Source organism: Taurulus bubalis (genome assembly GCF_910589615.1).
Source record: "Taurulus bubalis genome assembly, chromosome: 14".
Classification (NCBI taxonomy): domain Eukaryota; kingdom Metazoa; phylum Chordata; class Actinopteri; order Perciformes; family Cottidae; genus Taurulus; species Taurulus bubalis.
In genome coordinates this window covers 8,043,316-8,064,077 of record NC_136602.1, presented here as the reverse complement: position 1 = coordinate 8,064,077, position 20,762 = coordinate 8,043,316, and the positions used below count along the sequence as shown (strand labels likewise).

The following is a 20,762-nucleotide window of genomic DNA, read 5'->3' as shown; positions in this document are numbered from 1 at the left end:
ATTACCCTAAAAGGTCAGTGCTATTTCAGCCCTGTGTATTGTCTGCAGGTATAAGCAATGGAGAAAACTACTGGACATTTTTAATTATATTTTAGAACAGCATTATTGAAAAGTAGCCCTGGTGCTTTCTGAATCAGTGGCCTTGTTTTATAAAAGGTCACTGAGAAGTTGCCAAAACGAGCTGCAGTTTTCTGTACGAACACTGAGGCGTTTTCATGGACTGTTAACTTCATTATTTACTCACATGCAGAACTGAAAGATCAGCTGGGGAACAGACCGTTTATACAGCTTTCATGAATTACCAAAAGAGCCATTGTGTCCAGAGGTTTCATAAATAATTGAATTTCTTCATCAGCTGCTGAGATGTCAAGCAGTTCATTTCCATAAAAGACCAACAGGAGGAGCAAGATTCTTAAAGATACAGTTATTTTATCACAGAACTCTTAAACTGCAAAATAAAGAACATTTTAAATGGTCCGTGACTCCCAAACCGGCCAAAACAAAGTACGGAAGAACAGACCAACGTTGTACTTTTAAACAGGCATTTAGGATGTACACAGCTGGTATGACTAATAGTGTACAACTAAAGCAGATTTAACAAGAGCATTAAAAAATAAAATAAAAAGGCCACAAATATAACACTGACAGGCTCGAGGGCCTTTCATCTTCTCCGCATTCAGAACAAAAACTATCTCGGCTAGAGCCAAGTGGTAAAGTTTGAAAAAACCTACTAAAATCTACTTCTGATACAAAACCTATCTTCCATGAAAATGTGTTTCAATGAGAAATGTCATCGGCTTGAGAAACACAAGAATGAGATTCAAAAAGTTTCATAATCTCATTTACAAACGACACATTTCACATTACTGACGACTGCATATTCTTTTTGCTGCGTTCAATAAAACATTGTGGCAAAATTGATCAGGAAGACACAGTAACGGTAAAAAGCGCAACAAGTGGGCTGAAAATCTAGACAAAAAAAAATGTTTTTTTTTTTTTAGATAAACCAAATAGGCCCACGCTGGTACAACTTCATCCACCCCTCTCTCTCCAAGACAATTAATATTCAGCAGTTAGAGGCCCAGATCATTGACTAAAACCTCGTCTTTAGGATTCAGTCCTTACATTCTTTGAAAATTTATATTCATTATGAGCAAGTTTACAAACACAAAGTGGTTTACACACACGGCACATTAGCAGTTTGATGGGTCGTGACCTCCCTTCAAAGTTCATCATTTTCCCATGTTGTCTTTATGTATTTGGCTTGATCAGAGTTAAAAAGCTGCAACAGTCCAGAGCAAAGTAATTAAAAACATTTTTGAGGATCAGTTTACAAACTGATAGGTTAAATGTACAGGTTTATGTAGACGAGTCGAACACCAGAATCCAAGAGCCTCATTTAAAAAAGAATATTTAATGAATGAGGCTCTCGGATACTACGTGTGCAGTCCGTCTTCGTTCACTCTGTCGGAGCTCAAGATTTGTGACGTGTGGGTAGAATCTCTGCCGTGTCCACAACTGATGTCTCTACACATTTGGTTTGCTTGTCTGGTTGCACTCTGAACTCTGCAAATCATTTTAGAGAAACAACCCGTTTTGATCGATGGCATCGAGTTTGAACACTGCTGCAGAGTTTGGAAGAGAACAAAATATTCAGTAACATGTTTCAGCTTATATTGTTGATGGCTGGATGAGACAAGTGTCTACTGTACACTTGAGAAGACCGAGGTCCTCTAGTCTTCTAGTCTTCTGTGCCGTCTCCACTCAGCTGGAGAGTGTCGACGGGTAAAGACAAGCAGAGTGTTTGATGGCAGCGAGGTCTAATCTACATCTACTGAAGGGTCTACTGGAGGTTTTAGATCATGGCCCGGAAAGCAAATGAGACCCCAGCGCCCAGCGCCAAGCCGAGGGACAAGAAGAAGGCCATGATGGCCCCCGCCGTCTCCGCCTCATGCGGTGGCACCTTCCTGTACGGAGACAACAGAGGGACAAAACTCATTAGGAAGGAGTGGGTCACTATTAAACACAATGCGGTTTGATTAGACAAACGTCTCCTTGGGGATTTAAAACTTGATCAGTCTGCACACAGAGTGGTTAGCTTAGTTTAGCTTAGCATAAAGACTGGATGCACGGAAAAACGCTTAACTAGCTGTGTGTTGGCCGGCACCCCTAAAGCTCTGTAATCTTCATGTTTCATCGAATTTAATTATACAACATAAAGAACATAAAAACAAGCTCTTAAACTTATTTTACATATATGCAGTATCACTCACTCTGTACAAGAGAATAGTCTTAATCTTCTCAACCAATACTCAGACTCACTAGAGGTAGTTTTCCATGTGTACATGTGTCTGGATGTGTGTATTTCTTACTTGGGTCCAAAGCACATGCAGAGACTGGCCAGGTATCCGTTGGAGAAGGCGAAGATGATCATGAAGATGATGTACAAGGAGTCGTGGCCAAACAGCACGGGGAGGTAGTGACGAGGCTGGACGTTACACAGCATGAAGAGAGGGATGAAGATCACCCGCAGGCCCACCATGACAGGAAGCCACATGCTGTCTTTACCCGGCTAGAGAGAGAGAAACACGGCAACATCAACCACAGGGACAGACTTTATTTAACAACACTTTTACATACTTCTGGGTGCTTCCCCCACCATGCTTTACATACATATGTCCAGATTACAACAACAGGTGCTTAAGTGGGAGAAACAGGGACAAAGTTGTTTAAAGACACAAGAGATCAAAGGACTGAGTCACAAGGCATCTCAGAGGAAACAGTCAGGGTTCTGATCCGCGTCGGCTCAAGTGACGTTAAATAAAAGCACATCGTCCACGAGCAGCTGACTTCTGTTGTCTGCCCTCATAAGCTGCACTCGAGTATGGTTAGTTAACTCAGTCTGACCGGCACTGAACAGATTTAACTGATTCAATTTGATCACTTCCTCTGGATCGCAAGAAATGCTTGACTTGTTTGTAAATGTGTAATTTCCTGGACAAAGTTTTTAGAGATCCGCGCTCGAAAAGGTAGCCGACATTTGACAGACAAAAGAGGAAAGAAACAGTCAGACTGAAGCCAGATGAGACATCGGTAACCAACTGGTGAATAAACACTTGACGGCTGGCGGCATTACGACCCAAAACAATCTATTCAGGCTTGTCGCAGGATGACAGCATACACAATGCCCCCGGATGTGTAGCAGCGCTGAGTACGTTCAGTGATTTATTCATGTGTAAACACTGTATGCAGCCAAAAGCTCCCAATAAAGTATCAACAAGTGTGTCCGTTGTCCATCGCGCCATTCAACCCTGCAGACAACAGCACATCACACTTAATATTTTAATGTGGTCATTATGAACGGCAAACCTGTTTATAAACTAGAGCGCTATTTCTCAAATGATTTGTTGATGGGGCTGCGTGAGGTAATACGCTTGATGTATTATTCACTGGCATTACTACAAACTGGTACATTTGTATATGTGCTTCGGCAGTATTTCACAGTCGTAGTAGTTTTTAGCAGTCGGTCCGCCTGAGACCAACAAGCTTGGAGCTAGTTGAGCTGTGAACCCAAAGAGGAAGCCCAAACCTCCAGAGAAGGTGAGGAAGATCGAGCCTCGTCGGTAAACCGTGCTACTTGAGTTTTAGTGTCGTTACTGACCCACATGCAGACGGCCGTCAGACTCCTGCCGGCCCAGTCCATCAAGTTGAAGAGGAGGAAACAAGACACGGGGATGAAGTAGTTTTCTGAGGAAAGGGAGCAAGACAAACAAGCGGTTATTAACAACAAAGATACTGCAGACAGACGTCTTTGCTTGAAGGAAATCAAATCACTTAGAAACGTCTCAAACTACTTGTGTTTTATTTGTTTTTTTCCACTGTGACTCCGGGTCGTGTGAATTCAGCCTTCTGTGCACAACGCTGCAGGGAGTCAACAGGGAACCGAGATTTAACAACGGAGAGATTGTCTGTGGAGTATTCCTTTAAAGGAGATACCAATACAAACTAATTTCAGTATTTTCACAGGCGAATAAATAAAGGCTTTCCCACTGCATTTACAATATAAACTAAATATATCTGCATAGGCAGCAGCAGTTAAGTATAATGCTTTGCATTTACGTGATAAGAGGGTAAAATATGCAGCATTATAAAAAAGTAATAAAAGACATGTGCGCCTCAGATTGCATCGTGCCCCACTAAACACCCGTACTGTCTGAGGACTGAAGTTAAGTCTTCCCAGTTTCTTGGATGAAAACATTAAAGGTTTAGCCCTCCCTCTCAAATGCTAGATGGTCCAGATGCCAGGCTCTCTAGCTGCTGCAGCAGTGTAGCTCTGTGTCGATGCTCCAAACCGAGACTCACCCCAGGGGCTCCCATTCGCTATTGTCGACTTGACCTCCACTGTGACGGCCGGGAATGTTCCGATGGTGACGGTGAAGATGAAGCACACGGACAGAGCCATCACCCAGATCTGAAGAGCACAAGACGAACATAATCACGATTAAGTAACTATTTAGATCTCCGTTGTACAGGAAGAGGGTGGAGGTCATCAGAATGAAGCTGGTTTTATCCAATTGGTGATTCAGAGTGGCAGCTGCAGTTATTACTATTACTATTATTATTCTTGTCAGACATAAAGTGTTTATAATGCTTTTTGGCATTCATTAAATTTGCATTTATGTTACAATGTGAAAAAGTCCTTTCACCTGTTTAAAGATGTTTACCACAGACAAGGTGGGTTTGGCCTCGTCCTCCACCAGACTCACCACGGGTCGCTTCTCTGCTGAGCTTTCTGAGAAACAAACAAACCCGTCTCTATCACGGCACTGGTCAAGTGACACATGGGACTTAACACCATCACTCCCACATGTAAGTGGTTGTACACAAAAGATGTATATTGTTTTGCAACGTAGGGTTGCCATTACGTTCTCTCACACTAGTGATTAACAGCAGACTCACGCTGGTCGAGTTGCCGTCAAAACACAAACTGAAACAAACACTTCCAGTGGGTTTGGCTTCCTTTGCCAGTGTGTGGTAAAGAGAGCAAACCTTTGGGTGTAAAGGAGACACTAAGTCCTGCTCATTTTCTGCATAGACACCGTAATCCGACTCAGTTGGAGCTTTCTATGGACATCAAACTCTCCAGACAAATATAACTATTGATCGAAACCTGATAACATTCAGCAGATTATAATCATGTAGACTGGAGAAAAAAAACAACACTATATTTGTTCAGAAAACACAAAACTGATGGCCATAAAATAAACATGGGGTTATTAAGTTAACCTGTGTTCATGTCGAGGATGTCATTCAAAGAAAACCTCCAGAATTGTTCCATAATATAACTTTTGGAAACCCTAACCTGAATATCTGAACATCCTATGTACCTTTTTTGAGTAAGTCCATATTGTTCTCCTCATCAGCAGAGGGTGTGGATCCATTACTCTCCATGTAGTACTGGAAAAACTCCTGTTAGGAAAAATCAACAACCATAATGAGGCGGTTCCACCGAGCCAATAGAGCAAAGATAAAAGGGTACAAGCGAGCACATTGTGGTCAAATCCTCACAGACAGATGTTAGCCACAAGGAGTGGAGTTTAGACTTTTATTTTTTATTTTTAAAGATGCAATTTAATGCAGCATTTAATCTAAAACGCATGCAGCTCTTATCTTAAGCCAAGTAGTTATTTTCCAAAAAGGTACAAAGTCGATGAGAGCAAAATGGGCACAAAAACTTTTGAAAAGTGGTTTAAAACAAATACCTCATGATAAAAAGAACTAGACAGAATTCAACATTGTGAAACCTGGTTGTATTTACAGAGGATGAGGTCTTACCATCCGGGGCAGCACAATGTAGGCCATTATGGCCAGCATTATGACAACACAGGCTGTGATGAAGTAACCAAAAGCGCTGTCCTGCAGGGCCGATCCAGCTGCGCGCGCGCACACACACACACACACACACACACACACACACACACACACACACACACACACACACACACCATTAGTGCTTTTCTTCATACAAGTATTGATTTAGCGCAAATATTTTCCATAGTCTTAGTATTACTCTTTTCAAATTCCAGCTGTTGGATTATGTAAACATATGAGGGCTGAAACTAATTATTATCATTAAAAGCAACAATGAATCGAAAACACCTAGTGATGTCATCAAAATGCTTGTTTTACCCAAAACATTTAAAAATCTAACTGTACTGTGTGTGTGTGTGGTTGAAAAAGGACAGAAAAAAAAAGGCAAATCCACAAAAATGAGAAGCTGAGAATTTGGTTTTCTTAATTCTGTCAAGGAGTTAAAATGCAGACAGCAAAGTGTGATAATCACTTAACATTTGGCATATACCAAAGAAAAAAAATCATCATTTAACACTTAAAAGCAGAAATACAACTTAGCAACAATGGTTGCACTTTGACACTATTTTATTAGAAGTACGAGTTGTGCAAGACATGGGAAGTCATATTTCTAGAAATGGCATTGAAGTAGACAGAGATTGTGCGACAAAACATTTAACTCGTCAAGCATCAGCGGTTTCTACTAAAACGTTAGCCATGCGTTTTTGTCCACCTACTGTGTGTCCCCATTTCTGATGATAGACTTACTGGTCAGTGCGCAGATCATGGAGAAAGCGGCGAAGGTGCCGGCCAGCCCCTGTCCGCTCATGATGGGAGTGGTGTAGGAGGCCGGCAGTATTCCCGCCAGGCCGAAGAGGCTGCCCTGAAGAATCGCCCCGAACGCTGGGAACAAGTACAGGATGTTCAGTAAACATTAAAGAGTCACAGTGACAAACACAAAAAAAACACATTGACCCACAGCAACAGACAAAAAAGAGGCCCATACATTTTTTTTTTAAACTGCTGTCAAAAACATGAAGATGACATCCTTTCAGAAATCAATAATGAGCAAATTAATGGTTTTACACTGTCATACAACTGTTTTCGTTCTCTCTTCCTTTGTAGGCTCCTACAAACATCACACAGAAAGTTCCCAACTAATTAGTTGCAGAGCTTTTGTAACATGTTTCCAACAAGTAGAATGCGCCCATGTCGATATCAAAGCTTAAAAAAAACACAACAATGTCTTCCCCTCTAAATCAAACAAGATGGGCAGTTCCTCATGAAGACCTCGGGGTCAGGACTGGCCCAACGGGGATAAACAGGGGGGTGAGCTTATCCCCGCTGCTCAGTATCTCAATTTAAATAAACAAACGTTGTGAGATTACAGACTGTGTTCTGAAGCTCAGTGTGGTACAAGAGAGTGTGTGTGTCCATATGAAAGGGATTTTCCCAACATGAATGCAGATGACGTTGATCAAAGACGACGACACATGGAAATAATTATTTGCACAAGTTCAACGTGCAAATGAGCTGAAGGCAATCCTGAACTAATGCAGTGAAAAACAAACGCTTCCTTTGTGACGGTTATGATGTCCAGTTCATCAGCGGTATGCTCCAAAGTGCTTGTGTCTTGTACCCAACAATGAGCCTGCTGGCATCACACATTACAAAAGTACACGGACATTAAACTAAGTCATTAATAAATACATGGAGAAATGCCTGTACTTTTGGGTAAATGGTTACGGTGCGCCGTTTACAGGTTACGCTTGTGCATACGCGACTCGCCGATTATTGGCGTTTTGCCAAAAGCCAATCTCCGTGAAGTCTCTATGAGGTTGACTTTTCTGCTGTTGCATCTCTCAAAAACAGAAAACAGATCTCAGCTCAACATTGAGAGCGGCCGTATCAAGTCTACATCCCTGGGGAGATTTTCCTGAAGTGACTACAGACGGTGGAATGATGATCAGTTGTGTATTTAGAAACTCACAGTTGATGCAGATAATTTTGATCATGGTGATGGTGAAGAAGGGCAGTGGAGCCATCTCCACCTTGACGAACACCGCCGTCAACAGGAAAACCACCAGGATGACTGCCAGGCTGCCGATGATCCGAAGCTTCTGGGGAATCCTGAGAGTGAAAGCGACATTGAGAAAATACATTTAAACTACATATCACGTCCGTTTGAACACTACTACCAATCAAGAACATTAAGCATATCCATTTTGACGAAAAAAAGTTGGATGAATCCCATTCATTAATAGAATTATGTAAAAAAAGAAAAGAGGCAGCGTGAGAATATAAAATGGACGAGTTGTTTATAATTCATTGTTGACCATTAGTAGAAACTAACATTTTCCGATAACATTGGAAAGGAGGTCATTGCTCTTCTGAGGAAGTGGAGGTCCTTTCGGACAAAGAGAGTTTGGGAAAGTGAAAAGTTGGGTTGTAATTTTAGAATAAGCGGCCCTTTGTTCATGAGAAACATGAATAAAACATTTTAAAAAGATTGAGAAAAAAAAAAAGACAGCAGGAGAAAAAGAGAAAGGAGGCGTGAAGACGAGGATGAGGGGGAATAGAGAATATAAATAGCATTCCTGGGTGTGTTTGTGTTGGGACATGATCAGCCGTGGTCAGGGTCCACACAAGATCTCGCTCAATCTTACTTTAATTAAAGAAAACACAGTGCAGGCATACAGACATGCATTCGCAGAACAGAGTCATGTTACCTACATGTATAGTGGCATGTGGTGACCAAGGGCTACCGATAAGCAGGAGGAGAGTCAGAAAGAGCGGGAAAAATTAAAATACGGAATTTGCATTAAAAAAGGTCCGTCCTCTGAATCTCTTGCATTAGCAAATTTCATATGTTGCACTCAAGGGTTCACCTCGTTGCTTCCTGCGAGTAAGGAAGTGTACGCACTAGATACAGGACTGCAAATGACAAAAGTCTACATAGAGCAGGGGATACCTCTGATGAAGGAAGGAGTTGAGGCAGGTGAAGACAAGCAGCGGCACCATGGCGCACAGAGTCATCACGTTGTTAAACTTTGACTCCAGCACGCTGCGAGTATCTCCGCCCTCCGAGGTCTCATTGGTCGATGGATGGGAGGATGGGTCCTTCAGCCTACTTGTGAAGAACTAAAGAAAAGGATGGAGGAATGTGCGGTTATCACAATGGTTATTATTAACAACAGTGAACAATAATGAATTAAGTATGGAGTCACAAGTTTCTTACATCTCTGCAAATCACAGTCATGTGACAGTCGCATCACAACCGAGAACTTTAGTTTCTCAAACATTGCAGGAAACTAAAGCAATCTCCCAATTATAGCTCCCCAAAAGGTCAATACTGAGAGTAACACTAAGAAAACGCTGGCCACAACCGACTGGTAGAACATCTCCAGCATCTTGCTGCACACATTGAAGGATCGAAGCTTCCTCAGAAAAAAGAGTCGACTCATCCCCTTCTTGTAAGAAGATTCAGTCCTTGAATCAACACCTCTCTAAAGCAACTGTTAAGCTTCATCAGTGTAATTTATTAACTGGCAACTTAGCTTTTCTTCTTCTTTAAAACAACATTCATCTAACTAGAACCTTCAATGTTCTAGAAAGCTTCAATTAATATTTTAGGTAGTAAACTGACAAATAGATGCGTTTAAGTTGCAGAACCCAATAATGTCTCCAAATGCAAATGTGATGCATTTCAAGGTAGCATGACAAGCTTTTGCATTTAACGATTGTGGCAGTATAGTCATAGTATGTATACTAGTACTTTAAGCTATTTGAGCTGCACCAAAAATAAATCCCCCTCTGGGTGGATCCCAATTACCTCCTCCAGGACAATGACCTGAAATTCCACATTTTAAGAAGTTAACCCCTTAAAGCTCAAAAACAATGGCTGGGGGTTAGAGAGGCCGTACTCCTGCCGTGTAAATCCACCTGGCTGCAGTCAGCTCAGCCATCCTGAGTGAAACCAGGTGTTTTGGGAAGGAAAGGCAAACAAGAAATGTTTGTTTTCTTAAAGTTAGGTGACCTTCTTCTAAGTGAAGCCCAACCTTTAAATTGACTAATGACTAACCACACGGCCACCAACCAGCTCTTCCTTTCACACCCATATGTCTGTTTGGATGCAAATATTATCATACTCAAAAGAATAAAAATGCCCTAAAACGTTTCTTTACCATTGTCGCCGTCATGAAGAAATTCCAGGGTAAGAGGGTTCCCAAACCCAGGATGAAGAAGATTATCCACACCGCATTGTATCTGGGAAAGTGAGAAAAGGAAGTTCACATGAAAGTACATCAGTGAAGTAATGCAACTTCCCACCAACAAAATATTTATTGACTCCAAATATTCATCCAAATGTTATTTTCCAACTCAAACAGAAACTGAAGGCAGCATATTGACATTAATAAGTCCCAGAAGGACTTGAACAGAGACACAGTTTTGTTTCCTCTCAAAGAGTTTCTCTTACTTGTCCCGTGGTGCGTTGACGGCCGTCATGTTTCTTGTTAGGTAGTTAGAGGCTCGTGCTCAGTCAGGCTCTGATTAGGGTGGCACCAGGTCTGAAATACACAGATAACAAAGTCATGCTTCCAACGCGGTAAACATTCAGAGCCTGGCAGCATCTACGTTTTTAAAATCGTCAGCAACCATAGGTCTCTCCTTTCCATATTTAGCTTTTTAACGAGCCAGACAATGTGTGGCCAACACAGCAATTAAATAATTGGGTTGTAAAATGTTATTTAAACAGTAAAAAAATACAATAAACCAATTCAGTAGTCGGGTTCAGCGAGTATGCCCCTGTGCTAGAAAAACCTCAAATGTTATGACATGGTAACAACTCCGCTTCCTACTTTTTTTTGGACGTCTGAGACAAAAACAGCCACAAGAGCAACAAGTGGTTAAATGCTCAAGCAAACAAAATACAAAGAGATCTTGCCACTTTGTGGTAAAGTTGCATAACAGTCGTGAAACTCACAAGACAACCTCCACATCGTGCAGAAAAACTTCACCTCACATAGCATTCCTCATATATGTGCTACAAAGTACAAAATAAATGCAGAAGCATGACCATTGTCTGCCCCCATTAACCTGAAATCAAGAAAACCACCTTTTATAAAACGTACTTACAGCAGAGTTAAATCAGCAACAACAAACTCCTCTCCTCTGACCAGATGCACAACTAAAGCAAGGGCCGAACAAGCTCTGCATGCTTCATTTATACCATGCAGAGGTTTAGTAGGTTGACACCCCGCCGTCAGCCGCCCATTGGACCTACCCCTCTTTGCGTCTCAGTGTTCATCCCTCCCTCTTCTCTTTACCTCAAGCTCCCTTTCTCCTCAACTCTTCCAACATTATTGACTGTCTCTAATGTGCTGCTGTAATCCTGTAACTTTCCCCCACTGCGGGAAGATGTGAAGAGTAGACCAGGTCATTTAAATTGCATGTAAATCCAATGCCGTTTGGCTGATTTTGTTTGGCTAGTAGGTGGCGCTATGACAATCTGAACATTGCTCATGTACATGTCCTCAGGCATGGACCAGTATCATGCATGAGGAGTATTGGGCTAATAGCATCATGAACATGTACGCAGGCCAGGACCAGCATCATGAATGAGGAGTTACAACAGGGTTCTCTCATATAGCGTTCAGCACAAAGTAGGTGTGTCTTTGGGTCCCCGTCATGTCAAGGCCGTTCATTGAAAACGCGCACGGAGCACAAGCCATACTCCTGAGGGTCTTGAGATCATCTTAAAACAGAATTTAAGTCGATTGCATAACATTTGTAGGAGTAGTATTTGGCAGAAATGCAAATATAGACTAAAATTAGCAAAAACGGGCCGAAAATGCCAAATTACTGTATCGCCCCCTAGTGTTTAAATCGGACAACTGATTTATTGCAAGTTAGGGAATGCGATCTGCACATATACCCCAAGTATGGAGTCGTTTGTCTAAACAGTTTTAATGTTATGAGTGTTTAAAAACAGGACACGCCCCTAAGAGGTTAATTGGTCGATATCTCCTCAATGCAATGAGATAAAGAAATTTCAATCCAGTATTGATGATGAGGGGCGTCGCCGGTCCAACTTGTAGGGGGCGCTAGGAACTTTTTTTCCCGGCTTTAATAGATGTCTATTTTCACCAGGCCTGACAAGCGTTCAAAATTAGGTGAGTTTTCGAGTATGGCACGTATCGCGAAAATGCGGCCAAAGGGGAAAAATAAAAAGATGGAGGAATAATGAGAATCCCGGCAATTTCAATAGGGTCCTACTCTGACTGACTAGATCAGTCGCTCGGACCCTAATTATTTCAATGTTTTATTGTGTTGTTGCATAATGTTCTCCAGTGTCTTGCCTTTTATGATCCTATTCTGCTGCCTATTTTTTCATCTAAAAACACCCAATTTTTCTCAATTTCACGCTACATTTCTCTACTGCCAATTCATTTCTCACCCCATCGTATCCACGGTTCCTCTTCTGCACTTCTATCTGTTGTCCCCTGGCTTTTTACCTCCCATCACTCCTCTTTTCTTTTATTCGACCCTCAACTCCACCATTAACTCATCCAACACCATCGCTCCCCTTTGTCCTAGCATCTTCTCCCCTGGATCTGATGGAAGACATGTGCTCAGATAGCTGTGTGACACCTTCTCCAAACAGAACCACTTTTCTTCAAGACACTTCCTCCTCAAAAAAAAAACAGAGCAATTTGGCAGCAAATCAAGCTAAACAACACAAGGCAAAGTTATGTTGTTTTGTGTATGCATGAATCATGAGCACTTTAAACGGAACAGCGCTCGATGAAATGGACAAATTGATCGGCCCAGGGTGTCTGCACATTTTGTAATGCTAACGTAATGACTTTAAAGATCTTTTAAATACCTCTAAAAGGGGATGCCACCTTTTGCTGCTACAAAAGGAGGGCATCGGTTCAGAGCACTTAATACATTACAACACAGTATGTTAAAAGAACATTATCAGCAAACACGGGCCGACTTGTACAAACAATTGCATCAATCACTGTTAAGCAATGGATGGCAACAGAAAACCTGATTCATACATACATACTTTGATTCCAACAGTTTAACACACTTGTTGACAGCGCTCCCAAAGAGCACTGACCAGCTTTGTGTTGCTGACAGACGTCACATGATGAGTCCCATGTTTGATCTGGCTGGTCATGAGTTAGGACTGACTGCTTGGAAGCCACACACAGTGTAACCCAGTATCATGCATCTAAATGATACTGATGGAAGAGTCCAAATCTGAGTTGTCCGTGAGAAAAGTCTGTAATAGCCTGCTAGATGAGACTAACGTCCAACAGATGGACTGGATTTGTTAAACTATAAAGCTTGCGACATGGAAATGTTTTACAAGATCAGGCATTCACTGTGCAAGGTTAAGTCATAGTTAACCTGGCTTTGGTTCAGAGACTCGGTTATCTATTGGTGAGGTTATACTATATAACTATAGTAATATGTCATACTATGGTAGGGTTTATACATTTTTGCCAATAGGTAACAAGATATTCCAACACAAAAAGAATAAAGATATGTTTAAAGTAATTTATAAAGTGTCTTTAAAAAAAAAAAAAAAATAGTGGTCAGTATTATATCCAATTTTTTTTCTTTAAATCTCAAAAGTCATCATCGGTGTTGGCGTTAAAAATCTAAACACGGTTAAAAACCCAAGTATCAGGCATTGGTGGTTTTATCACCAGAAGAAAAAAAACTTAACTTGAGTCTATGCCAAAGTAGCGGTCAGTATAGACTTAAGCCTCAACAATGCCTAAGTGAATTTTAAAAAGGCCTTTTGAGAAACAAATAGCTAAATTAGTGTTTCACTTCTTTGTCTCTTTTCCCTCTCTCTGGTTCCTACAGCATCGTCCTAACTTTATCACAGCCAGTGCTATGACAAACACCACTACGAGTCTCAGTTTTATAACACTGGCTGAGCCATGTCCCAGATTTCTGTAAAGTATGCATTGCTCAACCTGGCATGTCATCAAAATGAGCCAGCTGGCATGAGTTGCCTGGTGTTGAAAGGTTGCCCACCACACACACAGACACACAAGCACTTTGCATTCTACAGAGTGGCACAAAACTCCAGTTTGGCATCAAGCAGACACTTTACCTAGCTGGCCTCTCAATGACATCCAATTCCAACAATCAGCTCTCCAATGGAAAAAGATTTACCAGGCAGACAGTCATTTATTGTTTCCTCCTTTGATGTCATGGGAAAACATATGGTTCAAAGTCTTGCCAAAGAGGGCCAGTTCAGACTAGTCTCGATTGCCATGATACTTAAAAACCTGATCACACTTAGTGTTATAATTTGACAAATTTATATTTCTGGGATCAGTCTTCTTACAAGACAGCAAGATTTCCACAAGCAGCCGATGGTCCACCCATGGCATGCGTTATCTGAAGCCATGACACAATACTCCAAGTATTAGAATAAAAAAAAAAAAAGTTGGCACGTTTTATTGCTATCAGGTTTGCTTTTCATTCTGTGTTAAAAAAAGAAGAAGAAATCTGACACCAAAAATCTGCTCCAGTGCAACTTGGATGGACCATTTTCAGTGCAGAGTCGATGTCGCCAACCCACCGATTTATCTGCAACTTTCACCAGGCCAACAGTGAAAAAAAATGTAATTAGGTGTGCCCTTACAGTATACCGCAATAGAAAAGGACAAAGGTGCATTTTTCTTGTCTCACAAGCACTTCTCTAACTGGGTCGCCTATATTCCCAGGCTGACACACAGAATAGTTTGATGGTGGTCATATGACGAGCCGATGGAAGAATTACCCCTTTCCCAGAGGTCATTTCCCAGTGATTATAGATGGGGAACACTCTTATCAAAGTCTAAGAGTATGTCACAAATGGGATACAACCTGAACACAATTAGTGGTAAAAAAAAAAAGGAGGACAAGAAAACCGAAATTGAATTTCTTACATCAGTAGCTGCAAAGTATTGAGGCTTTACATGTTCTTGAACACCTCTTCAACACGTCCGTTGTATGTAGCAGAAACAAAAGAAACTGGATAACGTAGCGTCCAAAACTTAAAGATTCTGTACCCTGCAGTCACAAAATCTGTAGGGCTAGAATTAACAGGCAGGACGCGCTGCTACAATGTAAACAACAACCAACAAGAGAAGGATTATTACCCTGCATGAGAAGCGATCAGTCTTTGGGTAACGGGTTTCAGTGGTGACAAGCAATCAGGTCTTGGATCAGAATTAGCCTGACTTAACTCTCACTTGCTATGCACAACTTACTCGTAAAACTGTTCACTGATGTTTATATAAATCATCAACATTAGTACCCGACTGTCGCTGTAAATCATCAGCAGGTTCTTTTAGATGCAACTTGTATCGCCTGACTTTGAATAGTATGTACATGCAGACGTCTCAAAAGCGGTGCTCTACTCCAAACAAAGGTAGCCTCTGTCCGACTCGCTGTTATCTCATCCTACACCTTTCTCCCTAAAGCAGAAACGATCTTTAGTATCACATGGTAGTGCTACATCCAACTGATCGCGCCTCACAACATTCACCACTTGCATAAGGTCACATGCAGGCTGATTCACTACACTGCGGTCTGCTCACCCAGACCCGACCTCACCGACCCCCTCACCCCCGGTTCCATCCCCAGTCGCCCCATAGTTCACATGTTGAAATGTCGTTGTTCCCCGGGCGCTTCACTAGGGGCAGCCCACTGCTCCTTAAAATACTAAGGATGGGTCCAATGAAGAGAATACATTTCCCCAATTTTAAAAATCAGATAATTAAATAAATCTGATTATTTTTTAAATCAGATGTGCAAAGATGACGCCACCTCCGTAACGGCGTAGGAACGCAGATCTCCAGCAGTGATGGAGGTTTGATGTCTGTGTTCCACCTCATCTCTGGAGATTTTGCCATGTTGAAATACCAGATTAACATTCCATAGCTTGCTACAATATGGAGTTGCTTACGACTCGCAAAAACAGCTAATGCCTGAACCTTATCGATTGACGATGTGCATGTGTAAACCCTTTTGGGTAATACATGTTAATGTTTCAATATATTATAAATACTTAAATGGCCATAAGAATGGCAAAAGGGGGAATTGTTGTGGTAATCTATCAGTGTGTTCTTTTAGATGCAACTTGTATCGCTTAACGCTGACTATTGTGTGCATGCCAACGTTACAAAAGCAGAACTCGACACCAAACAAAGGTAGCGTCTGTCTGACTTGCCGTTATCTCGGCCGACGCCTTTTCTCCCTAAAGCAGAAACAACAGAACCTATCGGCCTTGACATCTTAGCTCCATCCGAAAAGGGAGGACGCCTGGCAGGGACGAGATAATGTGCAGCTGGAAGAAGCAGTTCTGTTTGTGAGAAGCATATTGAAATAAATATATTGCTAAAATCTAGACTCATTGTTAGACCTCTGAACCATCCGTGGGGAAAGAGCTCTGACCGCTCCGCTGAATTATTGTAAGTGTTCAATAAAATACTTTCTCATCACGTTTATTTCCATCACACCGACCAAGTTTCCAAATTCACACCGTTCCTAGAACGAACAACACACACACACACACGCACAAAACGCAGCTTGCTCAACAGCCCAAAAAGATCCAAGAATACATTACAGTTGCGTTGCAGTACATTGCCTTTTACAGCCTTGATTCTCATTTCACACTGCGTTTCCTCCTGCTCGTCTTTCAAGGACAGTACTACTGACTGTCAGTCTGAAGAGGACAAATTAAACATTCAGAAAACCTTGAGTCTATCAACAGACCGACTTGGACACAATATAAAAAAATCTCCCAAAAAAATAAATAAATTGTAGCTTCTCAAATATTTGACTAAGCTTGAGAAACTCCCTGGATGTCTGTTTTGCATCAAGAGTGAAAGATGAGCGATGGGAATATATCCAACTTTATTTATGCCTCTCTGTTGAGGTTATTTCACGGTAGAAGACTCTGGTGAAGTAATCAATTCATAGCTCAGCATAGGATTTAACCATTTACTGTCCCAGCACAACTTGTAACTGAGTCCACCTGTTTGCAGTGTAAATTAATTTGTTCAATCAATCAACAGCAGCAATCATGCATCTACACCTACAAACACAGGTTATCAATCACTGATCTATTGTCTTTTAAATGCATGTAGGCCATGCACTGTCACTTTAACTGTGATGCAAAATTTGCAGCATTGCTGCTCAGTTCAGACATGTATTATATGATTTGCATCTGTGATTTAAACATCCAACCAAAAGGCAGGTCGGTTCAGGGGGAGTGAACTGAAGCAATTGTCATGCTTTGTGTAACTGGGATGTGATCAGGGAAATGCAGATAAAAAGCAGGAAACAGTGGCTCAGAGACAGGAAAAGAGACTTTCATGAGACACTGATGACAGCGGGAAAGTTACCCTACAGGGAAAACTCTGCAAAGTCAACAAAATTTCACCCACGGCAAACAAGGGAGGGATCATAAAAAGGTCTCTAAAAGCATTGTCTTCACAGAGTACCGCCCCTTTACAACCCAAATAACTTCCCACCACTCGGAGAGAGAGCAGGAACAAAGCCCACCTCCAGCTGCCAGTCTGTTCAGTGGATTCAAGTAGTCTGGGTGAATAGCTGACTGATGAACTGGCAACAGTAACTCCACTCATCACCACTACACCAGTCAGCGCAGCTGCATTTAGATGAGGAAGACGAGGCTCTGCATCATTTCCTCTGATGAGTCAGTTTAACCAAATCTCGTCTTCACACAAGAAGTTGCCACCGGCCAAAAGGGAATAACCCTTCAAACTGCCAGCACAGGGGCGATAATGACTGATATTTGTTTCATGGTTTGTTGGTTGCATCAAGAAAGAGATGGGAGAACTGAACTCCCACTCCCATAAAACAGATGCTGCACCCAGTGGTGGGTCGATGCTGCTGTCCCATCAGCTGTTCAGCGTAAAACAAAGCCACCATTATGGTGTGCTCTTCTTCTCGCTTCAAGGTCAACGGAGTCGCAAATAGCACGGACACATGACATGGCCAGGAAACACTCATTTAGAGTATTAATCAGGTAATACATTTCAGAAGACTAGCACAAAACTATTCCCCCAAACTTATTAAAATATCAAACCTTAAATTACAAAAAAAAGAATAGAGCAATAAAAACATGCAACTAAGTATTATTATATAACAAATCACTATTGAGTACCACAGGCAGTCAGAACAGAATATCACAGTGACACTACATAGATTTGATATTGAGTCACCTCTTTTTCTTTTCTTTTCTTACCCACACTGCAGGAGGAATGTTGCTGCTATAAAAACTAAAAAAAAACACACACTCCGCTGACTAAAATCATACAATGGACTCTTCTTTAAAAAAATCCTCCTTCTGGCATTTCCGGTGACTCAGTATCTTCCCACGTGCTACCACTTCAGATTTCAGATGCCAGTCACACACGTGCGTTGGGAGCAAAGTCATGAGACACAAGGGTGTAGTGAGACTTAATATATGTATCTTTACTCGTTTACATTGTAAGCAGGAAGCGCAACACTTTCACGCTACAGGACTCTTAAATGATACTTTCAAGGCTCGAGTGTCATTTGGCACAATTTGGATGGTTTCTCTTGACGTCACGTGCTCCGTGTGACAGGTTGCATTTCATGTTTTACGGCGGACTAATAATCAAAATGAGGTAAAATACGAGGAATACAATTAGGTAGTTTGCCAGTGAAAATACAGTTTCAAAACAGCACTTCTTTCTTTAGGTGAAGCTTTTTTTATTATTATTATTCTCGTCATCTCACTCGCAACACTGTATCTCACTCACAACACCAGCTGCTCATCCTCCGCTGGCCAGATAAACGGTGCCGGTGATTAGCGCCGCACTGCCCCGGCAGGGCCCACCACGCTTGAAGTTGGCGCTAAATTTAATTCCCAGCTGCAGTCAACAAAGGAGGCACGCTGCCTCGAGTCCCCGGAACCAAAGCGCCGGGCGCCGCCGCTTTCCTTTCAGTCTCTCGGGAGCAGTTGAATTCACCAAAACGAGCCACGGGATCGTTAAAAAGAAAAATTAGCTAAATACACCCGAGAGAAGACACGATTTGCATCTGAAACGAGCGAATATAACGTTGTTTGATATGCAAATGAGTCTGTTTTTAATTAAACCAGCCGTCATTTTCCTCGAATAACAGTTATAAGCGGCAGTCGGTAGCTGTAAGTGAGTTAACGGTCTTCAATGAAGCACACTGAGGTGTCCTACCTTATCATTACAGTCTGTGGAGGCTTGTTGTATCTGGTGCAGTCTGTGTCCTCACGGCGCTGGGGCACTTCTTACATTTGAGCGCAACCTTTCAAGGTTGCGTTCAAATGTCCCTCGTAAAAGTTACATTCGAACCCCGAAAAGTTGTTTGAAGACATTACCATGAAATCAAAAGACTGATGGTTTAACAACATTAAGATTGTTTTTACTGCCATTATGTCCATACATAGCCTACCTATGGAGTAACCTTTTTTTTTTTTAGGTGGTTCAAACGTCGTGAGCACACAATTAAAGAATTCCGGATTGTCAATGAAGGCATCACTTGCTCGTCACCGAGAAGGCGGAGAAAATTTCGATAGTATTTTTTATATATAGATTCATTTGTATTTATATATATTTTTCTACTTTTCATTATGCATATACATTTACTACATTCCCCATTATTTCATGTTATATATGTTGTTTTCTATCTCTATATTTCAACTGGCTTTATCTGTGTCTCTTCAGTTTTTACTTGCGGGATTTTTCTTTTTATACACATTAAAAAGCATTTTTTTAAGGGAACCAGATATCTAAGATTTTTATCGTCTTATGATCCAGCAAAATATTTGATGGGGAATAATTGTCTATCGTCTAAACATCATAATGCTTAATCCTGTGTAGCCACTGAAAGCACCGAATACAATCTTATTTAGGAGACTCGAAAAATAGAAAAGAAGACTGATGGAATTCATTTGCTGCTCTGAGTTGTATATCACAGCAGAGAAGTCACTTCCTGAAGCAGCAGTCCATATTTCTGGACCTAGAGAGGTTCATAAATTCCACAACAAGGACTCTTTCAGTGTAGCAGTTGGCATCAAATTGGCCAGACTTTAAAATGATGGGCTACTTTTATTCATGTTTCCAAAAAAGCACAATAGAAGCATGCTCTAAAGTTACATGACACAATTAATGATGACCGGATGATTGATTCACTGGAAATTGCACAGCTAACCACTCTTGTTTGTCTGAATATAGGAAGAGATGGTGTGTAAACAGAGCTCTTTTCAATGTGCCAAGAATCATAACATCTCACATTATTCACACTTAACCACACAGTTTTTACAAATGCAAAGACAGCACATGTCTCCAGACTGAAGGTCAATGCTGACAGTGTTAAAAAGTCACAAAGAAAGACAGAGCGCGCCTGATGTCAAGCTGACATGAAAGCTTTAAGGTTTCCACTCGCAAACAGCAATTAGAAATTATTTTACTTTAAAGATGGAACAAAGGATTTGTTTCAGGAAAAAATATGCAATCAAATGCAATGCCCTGCAGTAAATCTGTGTGAAAAGAACAGGGCAAAGTAAACATGTTACAGTCTTCTCTTCCTTTGCTTTTAGAGTACAGCTTGTTTTCTTAAGTGCCCGCGAGAAATGACACCGATGTATAAATTCATCATCGCACTTGGTCCTGTCTGAACCGCCGTGCCGAGGCGTTGTTTACGAACGTTTTTTTTAGAGTCTGGACACACTAGGCTTTGGTCTCCCACTGTTTGCTCATATAGTCGTGGTAGGTACACAGTCATCCACACCCTGTCTCCCCCTTGTCTAAAAAAAGCCCACTGCGGTTATGGACAGAAACCAATGTGGGAAGGAGTCTGGCTGCTTC

At 41.5% G+C, this 20,762-nt stretch overlaps 1 protein-coding gene across 1 annotated transcript; it reads right to left on the bottom strand.

Moving 5' to 3' along the window:
- Positions 1–120: 120 nt before the first annotated feature.
- On the bottom strand, positions 121–19,145 carry LOC306746371 (equilibrative nucleoside transporter 1-like). Its single transcript, XM_079229280.1, has 13 exons — positions 19,113–19,145; positions 10,328–10,418; positions 10,035–10,116; positions 8,822–8,991; positions 7,841–7,980; positions 6,619–6,753; positions 5,836–5,933; positions 5,388–5,469; positions 4,707–4,792; positions 4,363–4,471; positions 3,662–3,747; positions 2,373–2,572; positions 121–1,967 (listed from the first exon to the last, which is right to left on the bottom strand). The coding sequence occupies exons 2-13, from the start codon at positions 10,354–10,356 to the stop codon at positions 1,856–1,858; spliced, it is 1,329 nt and encodes a 442-aa protein (XP_079085406.1). The 5' UTR covers positions 10,357–10,418; positions 19,113–19,145; the 3' UTR covers positions 121–1,855.
- Between the last annotated feature and the right edge of the window lie 1,617 nt (positions 19,146–20,762).

Bases quoted from the DNA above. Each gene is read 5' to 3' on its own strand.
- LOC306746371 (XM_079229280.1), bottom strand. From the start codon at position 10,356: ATGACGGCCGTCAACGCACCACGGGACAA. The intron at 6,754-7,840 runs GTGAGTTTCTAA...ACTTGTTCCCAG, and splicing joins CAAAATTATCTGCATCAACT to CGTTCGGGGCGATTCTTCAG. The intron at 3,748-4,362 runs GTGAGTCTCGGT...CCCTTTCCTCAG, and splicing joins AGCGAATGGGAGCCCCTGGG to AAAACTACTTCATCCCCGTG.